This window comes from Leptodactylus fuscus, chromosome 1, assembly GCF_031893055.1.
Source record: "Leptodactylus fuscus isolate aLepFus1 chromosome 1, aLepFus1.hap2, whole genome shotgun sequence".
NCBI lineage: Eukaryota > Metazoa > Chordata > Amphibia > Anura > Leptodactylidae > Leptodactylus > Leptodactylus fuscus.
The window spans coordinates 174388467-174400796 of record NC_134265.1 but is presented as its reverse complement, the minus strand read 5'-3'; the positions used below and the strand labels follow the sequence as shown (position 1 = coordinate 174400796).

At 40.3% G+C, this 12330-nt stretch overlaps 1 protein-coding gene across 1 annotated transcript in view; it reads left to right on the top strand.

Moving 5' to 3' along the window:
* Positions 1–12330, top strand: part of ADAMTSL1 (ADAMTS like 1) — a 624112-nt gene that overhangs the window by 489521 nt on the left and 122261 nt on the right. The window contains exon 7 of the mRNA XM_075279894.1: positions 12065–12139. Within this exon, the coding sequence (XP_075135995.1) occupies positions 12065–12139 (75 nt within the window). The remainder of the gene's footprint in view (positions 1–12064; positions 12140–12330) is intronic.

Here is a 12330-nt window from a genome sequence, read left to right as displayed (position 1 = left end):
ATTATTGAGGTTTTTTATTAGTACCTCCATATGTCTCACATATTAGTAACCCTTATATGGGGCACATTGGGGTTATTGTGAGGGACATGATGGGGTTAACAGCTATTAATGTGAGGCACATGGAGTTACTAAATTAATAACCCCAAATGCCTGACATTAATAGGAATTGTAACCCCAGTATGTACCTGTGTGTTTTACTTTCACTTTACTGTATGAGCTCTCCTCGATGCATACACAGGAGCAGGGACCTATATCATTACTGTAGCAACCACTGAAGGACACTCCCCCTTCACTTAATTTATGCAGGTCCTTGCTGTCCTACGGACGCCGATGAGCTGAAATCGGGACATGCCAACCAGGACCATTCTGTTAGGTCCGGCCCGCGCCGCGGGGCCCCGCTAAGCCGGAACGGTGGGGGGGATGATCAGGGCCTCTGTCCAATGCATTTATATTAACAAAATGGGGATTAATAGTTGGGCCTTAGGGCTGAATTGGACCCTGACTTGAGTATAAGCCGAGGGGGACTTTTTCAGCATAAAAACTGTGCTGAAAAAGTCCATTTATACTCAAGTATATAAAATATGTATGTAGTTAACATAATTTCCAAGAGAATTGTGGTTGTCTACCTATTTCTTTACAAAATATTCATATTCATGGTCAGGGAAGACTACTATCAACTGTAAGTAATGTTAACATGATCAATGATCAATTTGCTGTTGAAGTGGAGAAAGAAAAGTCAATTTGGGAAAGACACAAACAAGGATTTCCATAGGAAAAGTCAACAGACCCCAATGCATCAGATACTACTGAGCTATTCTGTGGATAGGTCATTAGTATCTAAAAACGCTTGATATCTTGGACAAACCTTTAAGTTCTTCAATGCTCTCAGTTAGGCATGCCTTCTCTAATGTATACATTGATGCATTTACTTACCTTCTTCTACTTTTCTGATACATTATAGAGCTATTGGAAGCTAAAGCAGCTTATCTTAGGGAATAGAGATGAAAGAACACTATTCGAAACAGCCATTTCGAATAGCACACTCCCATAGAAATAAATGGACGTAGCAGACTTTGCAGGCGGCCAGCTGCTTAACCCCTTGCGTGCCGGCCGTTTCCATTCATTTCTATGGGAGGGCGCTATTCGAAGCGGCTGTTTTGAATAGTGTTCGCTCATCTCTACTAGGGAAAAGTAAACTTTATAACCTGCCCATGTCTAACTTTAAAAGACAACTATATGTAAGACACACAGGATCCTGCCATTCGTAGACTATCACTGTGCCATTTGATATAGTGTAGTCAAAGGATTTATTATGAACATACCAAGGCCACAATACAACTGAAAGTTCAATCTAAGTAAAAATATTATTTCTCATCTTTACATCTGCTACATCTTTAGTATTTCACTATCCAACTCTGAATTATATTTATAAGGGTCAGATTCATTGCTCACAGCTGTCAGAGTGTCTTGGATTAGTCTCTAAATTCTCTCCCACTCAGGATGTTCGGTATGTTAGAATCAATTAACCCAGTTGTGTTTTTGCAGGTTTTTGTTTACAAGCTTCATTTTCTATTAAGTTTAGAAAAACGAAAAGAAATACATTTGTCATATAAAACTATGAGATCTGTTTTGTAATGAGAACATTTAAGCATATTAGGAACAGAGATCATAAATCTTTATACATTGATATATATTTTATTTACAATTGCTATATTCTCATCTCAAACCAGCTAAGTGACATGCCAAATACTATATGCAGCCCTTATTATTAGTATTCTCCTTTAAACAATTGAAGATAATTTAGTTATGTAAAGGTGTTACTTTCTTTACCATGTCTGTTGGCTGAAAATGTCCTGTTGTTTATCAAGATGGCCAAATTTTTAAAATAACAGCATTTCTCAATATTCTGTCACAAGATATGTCTCTCTGTGTTGTGAATTGCAATGTTTCAAGGATTTTGCTAGCACGTCACAATATTGTATTTAAAGGGGTATTCCCACGTCGCATACTCACCAGTCTTCACTGCTGTAAAATCTTCTTTCTTTCTGGTTTCTTGCGTCATTTGGTGGGCGGGGTTTCACATGTAACCTGCCATTTAGCTCCGCCCCCCAAATTCTTGTGTAGCTCCGCCCACTGCATAGCGTGATCCTATGGGGCGGCTGAAGGGCCTGTGATGTCATCAAAGGTCCTTAAACACTATATGCACAATATTGGACTATGAAGTACAGGCAGGAGCAACTCCATTCTGTGTTACATACAGAGACTGCCTGTCTCTGCCATAATGAACACAATTGAATTAGCTAGCCTGATAACTGGGAGAACAGAAGACGAGTTCAGAAATGAAAGCAGCTCCTCTCCCCTATCTGAGAGCAGGGAGCTAGGTCACGTGGTATACACACAGGAACAGCTAGAAACACAGGCTCGCTCCCGTGCACTTAGCCCCTCCTTCCTCCTCCCTGAGAGCAGGCAGCTACATCACTTGACTTTTGAGCAGATAAGTCAAGGGCTGTGTCAACAATAAATTGAATAAAGTAAGATAATGGACAAACAAAGCAGTTTTGCTGAAGCAGTGTATTTAGGAAAAGTCTTACATCCACATTAACAAGCAGTATAGATAGGATCCTTGTGATGGGACAACCCCTTTAATTTGTTTAATGACAAATTGAAGTCCTTAACGAAAATTCTAATGGATCTTTAGAATGTGTCATAACAGTCAGTGGGGACACAACTTCTAAGGATTCCTACCCATTGTGTTTTGCCAGATTTAGGTTTTCCACCTAATAATACAGACAACTACCTTAGGTTAGGTTACACCGCAACTTTTGGTATTGGTGCACTATTATCCCAACCTATCCTACTAATATTATAAATGTGAAAGTTTGTATGTTTGTGTGTTTGGATGTTTGTTATTCAATCACGCAAAAACGGCTGAACGGATTTGGCTGAAATTTGGCACATAAATAGATAGGAACCCCGATTAAAATATAGGCTACTTTTTATCCCGGTAAATGACCTCACTACATGACCGTTAAGCACGAATTTAGACACAGACTACGTTTGAGGACCTTTGATGACATCATCAAGGCCCTTCAGCCGTCCTATAGGATCACGCTATGTGGTGGGTGGAGCTACATGCTATTTTGGGGGCGGGGCTAAACAGGAGGGAGCCAGACAGTGTGAAAGCTGAAGAAAGTGGAGTCTCATGGGAGATCAGGAGACTACAGAACATACGGGCTTCATCTGGACAAGAGGAGTATATCGGCTGTAGAGTTTCAGTGAGTACAACAGGGAATCTGTTGTTCTGCCTCAGATGGGGGAGGGGAGAGAACTGTTGTACTTTTCAGCAACATCCGTTCAGCCGTGTCTAACACAGAAGCTGCTCAGACACTATCACACAACACAAGCCCTGTATTCAAAATTAGCACATGTAAGAGAGCTGAGGCGAAGCGCTAGCAGTTTGTGTGCGTTACACAGAGGCATGTGGTCTTGCATGTAACTGTGCGGGGGGAGAGGGCGAACTGTGTCAAATTTCACTAGCAGCCATTCAGCCGTGTCTAACACATACGCTGCTAGGACACTCAGACAAGACAACCCCTGTGATCCAAATTGCCCGGTGTAGGCGAGCTGAGACAGCGCAGTACCACAGCTTGCTCTTCTCTCCATATGGATCTGCATACAGCTGGGGCGCATATGCAGAGATATAGCAGAGCCGACACGCCCACACAGGCAGATTACCGCCAACCACATTTGGCTAATTATAAGAGGCTCATCGCCAACAACAACCCGCACACGAAGTCGTGGGCAGAAGCTAGTATGTTTATATAACAGAACCACTTTAAAAGTACCTAAAATACTCCATCCCACTGCCATTTTTCACCTCCATTTCCCTGCTGGTCCTTTTTTTAGAGAGCTGCATCCTGATTGGTCGTCTATAGACAATCACTGCAATGTTTTATTAATATGGATAGTAAGCAGTAAGGCATAACATACTGTGGCTCTAGCGGCCAGAGGAGACAGTAGCAGGGGAAATAAGGAGATTTTGTCAAGCAGATATATTAGAAAATGTACTATTTTATGTATATTTATTATACATTGGAAAACTTCTTTACGTCCCAGACCTCAGAGCATCCTATGTTATAAATAGTGTGACATGGGGATATGGTTTTGAATTAATATATCATTGAAAATCTTTGCCAGGAAGACATATATACTCTTGGAGAAAGTTTGTTTAAATCCTCCAAAGCATATCATTCATCATTTTAATTCAAACAAAGTGGTTGGAAGTTAAGCACATCTTACGACATAAAACCTCATTTGCCATTTGTGATACTCAGCTTGCTAAAGCATTCTTCCGCAATCAACATTAGATGCCAAACTTGTGATGGCTATTGTAAACTATTCTAATACCACAAGTATAAACTTGGGTTCTGTATAAATGGTACATATTAGTAAGTGCTTTCACTTAATTATTTTCAGATAAACATTGTACTCAGAAGTGTTCTCTAATCACACCACAGAATGAGCAACTTGCTAAATGGTTTAGCACTTTGCCTAGTTCGGTATGGCCTGCAGCTCAACAAGTTGGGAAAGATAGAATAAAAAATGGAATATGCTTGCAGCATCCCAGAGCAACGCTGCTATATGTCTTGTGTTTGTTACATGTACCCCGGGGTTGTCTTGTGTGTCTTGTCTGTGTATGTATCTATGGTGAAGCACTCCTGAGTCGTTGCCTGCATCACCATCAGGGCATCTCGTGAACAACATCCACACGGCTCGGTATTGAGAGGTCCCCTCTCCTACAAGGAGTTCCCCGGGAAGAGATAAGAACTGCAGGCATCCCCGTTTACTGCACAGCCTCGTGGAGGATTCAGAGTGTGTGAGTAGCACACCAGGCCTATCAGGCGGCACAGCCCGTGTCGCCGTATTCCGCACTCTCTGATCCCCCTCCGCCGGGTTGCTACATACTTACCTATATTTTTAATATAATTCCTTATCATGCAGATGTTTTTTCCTATTGGATTCTATATACATCAAAAATAAAAAATAATCATGGAATACACCATCAGATATATACATTTATATAGAACAAAGAGTATGGTACGACGGCACACAGAGTGTCTTCAGATTTGTATACTACTCTATTCCTAATATTTGGTGAAGAGTTCCAACTGTGTTGGAAGAAGTAATATTGTAACACATGTTCTATTAAGAAGATCACAGTGCATTCTTTCTGACTGTTCAGTTATGGTTCCTTTGTTTTGTTTGGAGACTATAGAGAGGAGGATAATCAGAGTGTACTCCATGCAGGCAAATATGGTACTTGCTTTAGCTGTCCACTCGATGCTGTGCTGAAACATCACGGAAGGTAGAGCTTAGAATATACAGACTGCTGGATGGTTTAGTAGGTATTAATGATACGGCACTCAGCGTTGAATGAGGTGCTCGAAGTGGGACTCCGTATAATAATGCAAAAAATCAATCCAACATTCTTAGGTAAGTATTTAGCATGGAATAGATTCTGAAATGTAATCAATCTAGACAAACATTGATGTTTTGGTCTGTTGGTAGATGCTAGTAGCATCCTTTCTAAGCCAACCGGCTTTTCTCTGATGTTAATTTATTTACATCACACCTCATATAATTGAATATCTGATAAAGGTCTAACACAGTGTAAAAACTTACCTGAGAGTGCTGAATTATTTCCTGGGTGGTTTAGACACTATCCTCTGTGAGCACATTACCTCCTGTGAATGTTAGGCACCACGCCCATCTCCAAGCAGGAGAGACATATTAAGGGCTCATTCACATCTGCGCCCGGGAGTCCATTTTGCAGGTTTCCGTTTCCTGCACAAAACAGAGCAGGAGACGGAAAGCTGCAGGACTCTTTCAAACCCATTCATTTGAATGGGTTTGAAAAGTGTCCGGCCATGAGCGCCCGTGAGCGGCAAAACTGTTTGTTTTTTTTTAAACGGGCACAGAGTCAGACATGCAGTACTCTGTGTCCGGTTTTAAAAAAAATGCTAAAACGCTCACATGCTCTGCATGCAGAAGACGGAAACCTGAGAACAGAGTGCCGAATGCTGGTGTTAACCCAACGTCACTTACTTTGTCTTGGACAACATATCACCAAAAAATGCTGTGAAAGAGAGTGTTATCTGTTTCAAGCAGACCATACAACTGACTCAATTGGAGCTGAGAAAGTGCCACCTAATAGATCCACGCCAAGTGGGAACCATTTTGATCTTGACGAGAAAAGGCTTACACTGTCAGATCCCCACAGAACAAAGTGTCTACTAGTAAGTTTCCATCCTTCAAAGTAGTTGAGCTGTTATCAAACTTGAGATACTTAGAAGCAAATGGTGTCACTTTTTTCTCTTGGAGTGATTAGTTGAGAATGACAGCATCCTATATCTAGAATGTTTGTGCATTCAGAATTTTCTCTTAGGTTTGGTTTCCCATACACATCTGTTACTGCATCCTTATAACTGTGAGAAAACCCCTTTAGGCTGAGGCCCCATGTCACAGAAATGCAGCTTTTTTTGTTGCAGATTTTGCTTCGGTTTTTTGAGCCAAAACCAGGAATAGATGAGCAGAAGGAAGAATTATAAGAGTATCCTGTATATTTCCAATTCCTTTGTAGCCATTCTTGGCTTTGGCTAAAAAAAACGCAGCAAAATCTTCAATTAAAAAAGCTGCGTTTCCACAATGTGTGGTCTCAGCCTTAAGAAGAATGTCCATCAACCATTGTGATGTGCATAGAGATTTTCCAGTCAAGAGATGATTGTGATTGGAAAGGCTTGTCTTTTCAGGCCTTCGTATATTGTTTATTAACATATTTATTGAGTATATTCATTTCTACTTTCTCTGTACAATATACATTCTGGAGTGTCTAATGTATGTTTACACATGTCTTTCCAAAAAAATCTCAAAGTGTATTTGGTTCTTTTGTATTTATTTATTTATTTATTTAATTACAAGTTATAAAATAATGTATCTAATGCCATAACCTTTCAAGAAAATACTCAGATTTGATAAATGAGCTTGAAGTTGAGAGGTGGGAAATGGAATAGGATTTCTGGCTCCTAGCAACACTGCCAAGATTGTGAGAACATATATGTAAATGCTTACAAGCTCTATATGATATGAATAGACGCTTTTCTTAGGGAATGCTGACATGTTTTGGACTGTATCCCGCAGATAAGATCATTATTTATGAAATGAATATAGGATTGCTGTTCTTCTATCTGCACAGGGGAACCTTGTATTTATTTCTCTTTGCGCTTCATGCCTGACTTAATCCAACACCGGAAGAAATAAACGTCCTGTTACTTTTTCACATTGTTCTAATATAAACCTTGTGAAAAGTTATTTTTATATTCCTCTAATTTAAGACAAATGCAGGAGCCTGAAAGCTGGAAATGTAAAATGGAGAACACTGTGTTTGTAAAAGAGCATGAAATGCCCAGAACTCTTATGCAATAAAAGTCTTTGGGGAGCTTTGAATATACACTAAGGAGCAAAAGGGTAACAATGTTTTGAACTTTTGGCTTTTATGCTCTACTAGCAGTTACCCGCGACTTCGTCTGCGGGTTGGCGGTAGCGCTGAACCGCTTATACAGTATGTACACAATCGCTGCTCCAGTTTCATGTCCCCCATCTCTGCTTCCAGTTTCATGTCCCCCCATCTCTGCCTCCAGTTTTGTGCCCCAGTGTCATGCTGTTCTCTTTTCTGCTTTTTATCTGCCCCCAGTTTCATAGGCCCCTTAGATTATGCCCCCTTTCGATGTGTAACACAAATAAATAGTTGTACTCACCTTCCCACGCTCCCTCGCCGCTCTCACGGCTCGCTCACTCCACTGATGCCGGCACCCGGAGGAGTGCTCCCATTGAAGTGAATGGGAAGCGCTCACGTGTACGGCTCACCGTGTGAGGGGGCACAGCACTCGGCTCAGTCCGAGCCGTACACGCGAGCGCTTCCCATTCACTTCAATGGGAGCGCTCGTAGAGTAAAAAGCAGCCCATTCATTTCAATGGGGAGCGCTCGTATGCCAGCTCCCATTGAAATGAATGGGATCTGCTTTATACGCGCTGATTCTGAATGTGTTTTAACATTCAGAATCAGATTGTGGGGATAACGTCTTTCCTTAGGGAGAGACCACCTTCTCAGGTGTGTGGAGACTTATACAGCCATAACAGAGGCACTGTCTCCCTGTTTACATCTTGGGAGACAGATTTGCATTTTCTTCCCACATTCAGAATCAGGCAGCGTATCCGTAGTGTGAAGGGGCCCTTACAGTACATTATACAGTACAGTACATTATATTTTATTTATAAAGTGAAATCTATAAATTTATTAGGAATTTGGAAACAGAAATGTTTACCTTTCTATAAAGGTTATCTAAAGCATTGAACATGCTTACATCCACCAGCATTATGTTATACAGAGCAGGAGGTATTTTTATGCTAAGGAGTCCACTGGGCAGTTCAAATTGATTGTTCGTGGAGGAGTAGCTGAAAGGCATCCTGTGGACTTCTAGGAAATTAAATGAATGAATTAATAGTTATAATGGATATTTACCACAAAATAATATATCAGTTTACCATTTTATTGATGGTTAAATTAAAAAAAGGAATTATGACATTTACTGGTCACTATAAATATTGTTTTTACCATATTGTTTGGATTGTCCTGATTATGGCAATGCCAAACTTGCCGTTTATGTAGGAGCTTTGAATTTATAGTAATTCCTAAAAAAAAAAAAAAAAACTGAATAAATTGTACACTCATTGGCAATAAAATATAATACATGTGTGGGGAAGGTAGCTCGGTAGCAGCATTGGTGTGTACCCAACCAATTATAGACAGGGACACAAAATCTGATGTAAACAGGTTTACTTAAGAAAAAAGCAAAATAAATAAGCCTTCACTTCAGGTACAAAATAAGCAAAATAAAATGCAGCCTTAACTTCAGACAAAAACGTCAAACAAAACCCTGCTCGTCCGTACACTAACTTGAAAAGTATGAAACTAAATATACTTGCGGCTTACTACCAGCCACACGAACAAACAAAATAACACAGTACAGTCTCTCCAGACTTTCAGTATCTCAGGACAGACCCAGGCACCTCCTTTCGCTCCCAGGATTTGCCTTGACGTGCAGCCTCTGCAACCTTTTATGGTCCACTAAAGAGCCCAAGACCCACACCTGGGGCTGAGGCCTGTTCAAGACTCGCACTAGACCACACATATGTCAGAAACCTGGGGCTGATATGTTGAGACTCCAGCACTCTGCCTGTCACATCACACATGATGAAGGTGCTTGTTGGAATAGAATAAAACTCTGTGAATATAATGATAATATGTTAGTTATTACAATGTAAGAGTGATAAGATACATTTATTGGGGAAAACTATACAATTAAAAGGAGACTTTAATACCCTGTTAGGTATCATCTAGTTTGGATAGAAGATGAGATACATTTGGACATGCAAGCATACAGAATCTGTATGGTACAGATGTTGCAGCTGGGCTTGTAGATCCTGCACACTTGTAGGTTGTCAAATTGGTGTCCCAGCTGTTTCCATAAATTCTCAATTGGCAATAAATCTGGTGTCTGAGTAAGCAGAAGAAGTGTTGAAACCTGGCAAAGACATACCTGAGAAACCCTGTTTGAGAAACCATGTATATAGCATACTGTGTTATGAGTTATGTGTCGAGTTATTTTCTTTTGATTATGGATTCCATTCATTATAGGGGTTAGGTCATGTCGATCTGTTTTGGCAGTACATCTGGCTAAGTCTGAGTGTTTCCTGTGTATAGTGATTTGAATACAGATGGTCATTTAGGTCCTAAGTGTTAATTCAATTGTTGTCAATCTAATTAAAAAGCTTTACTTTGGAGACAGGTGAGATAATCTAGCAGGATGCTTGGCCTGGGAATCTGAAACTGTATATGGGACGAAGTAGAAAATATGACATCAAAAACATGTATGTCATAATTTGTTTCATGACAATCCAGCATGACAGAAAGGCATAATATACCGTATATACTCGAGTATAAGTTGACTTTTTCAGCACATTTTTTCATGCTGAAAAAGCTCTCCTCGGCTTATACACGAGTCAGGGTCCACAGAGCACAGAAAACTGGAAGGGGGAGGTCCTTTAGTGCTACTGCTCTGTGATTGGCTTGTCATGAGGTCACGTGCCTGTGATGTCATCAAAGGTCCTGTAGCTACTGGTATGTAACATCTGCAGATAAGGTTGGGTCTAAATCCTAGTAGCACCAGAGTCCGATCACATGGTCATGACGCCATCAGAGGTCCTTTAGCACACTAGGATTTAGCATCTACCCTGCAGATGAGTGGCCAGGATTCATTGTGTCTTATGGAAGATGTCTGTTGTATGGAGGAGAGGAAGCTACAGTAAAGTGACACACACAGGGACCTTCCTTTAGTTACTCTGCCTATTAATGTCCCGCATTTGGGGTTATTAATTTAGTTTCAGTAACTCCATGTGCCTCACATTGATAACAGTTAACCCCATCATGTCGCTCATATTAACCCCTGTGTGCCCCATATAAGGGTTACTAATATGTGAGACACATTGGGGGTACTAATGAAGGACCTTAATTACGAAGATACCTAATTATTACCTCCATATGTCCCACATATCAGTAACTCTTATGTGAGGCACACAGGGGGTTAATGTGAGGGACATGATGGGGTTAAATGCTATTACTATGAGGCACATAGAGTTACTAAGCTGCATAGCACATAACCAGACTTTTTATCTGCAATGGTGGATTCCCCCCCCCCCCCTCTCGGCTTATACTCGAGTCAATAAGTTTTCCCAGTTTTTTGTGGTAAAATTAGGGGTCTCAGCTTATATTTGGTTCGGCTTATACTCGAGTATATACGGTACTTGAACTTGGTGTCAGACATACCTGTTCTGGCAAAGATCTGTGTGTGGGTGAGCATTATCCTGCTGAAAAATGCCAGTTGGAAGCCCTTCCATAACACCACTGATCATGATATGCAATGCCTCCTCAGATCAGCACATCAGCAGTTTGGGCAGTGTTTCGTTCCACAGTAAAAGCAGCACATTGTAGCACAAACGATGATACTCCATACTCAAATCCCACCATCAATGGATCCCAAACAGAACCTGAATTTGTTGCCCAATACAATACAATTCTAATCTGTAGCTGCCCAGGTTTCTTATTCATGACACTTGCAGACAGAGTTGATGGTGGCTGCCTGTCAATGGCACGTCATGTAATGGGCACTGTAACAGATTTCCTTATTATTATTATTGTTTATTTATGTAGCACCATTAATTCCATGGTGCTTTACATTTGAGGGTTTACATACAGTACACAAAATATACAAACAGATATAATACTAACAATGACCGACTGGCACAGTGGGGTAGAGGGCCCTGCCGGCGAGGGCTTACAATCTATGAGGGAAGGGGGGTAGAGACAGAAGGTGTTAAATGGTCTGGGCAGAGACAGGGGTTGTGTAATAAAAGTGACAACTGTGTCTGGATGGTGAACAAGGAAACTGTGGACGCTGCAGATGCTTGTCGGCTCGGCTGGGTTTCGCAGAAATCGCACTAAAATGTTACTTTAAATTTTTAGCAGATAGTGCTGCGTTTTTTTCATCCAGAGCCAGGAGAGGACTAGCATAAAGTAAGAGGTATAAGAAGTTCCTATATATGTCCCATTCATTTTGCTAAACTGCACTTGAACAGCTCTTTAAGTGTGTGCCATAATGGTACATATTGGATCTTCTAGCAAATGAATGAATGAATCTGTCTGTACTTGGCATAAAGGTGGAAGAACATCGTAACTTGGCATTAACTAATAGATGATTATAGTTAGTGTTATGTAAAGAAGACACTACTACTCTCTTTTTTTCAGTCTTCCTGTGTTGTTTTTAAGAAGCAAGTTAACATATCTGATTAGAATACTTGATTTTTGCGCATTTGTTCAGAAACACTTTTTTTTTTTTTTTTTTTTTTTCATTTTTATGTAATTAAAATTTAGTTTTTCTTTGTATTTTAGTGGATGATACTGTGGTTGTAATCCCCTATGGGAGTCGACATATTCGGCTGGTTCTTAAGGGTCCTGATCACTTATGTAAGTATACTATTTGCGGTAGATGTCCTTAATATTTGTAATAATCTGTCTCTTCAGTCTGTTATTAGTCAGTGCAAGTTATCAAGTTATTATAGGCAAATAGATGTTCACAGCATATTTGATTTGAGTGGTTTCACTAAGAATAAGCATATGAATGTTATCAAAATAAAATGCTTTGCTTTCTGATTATC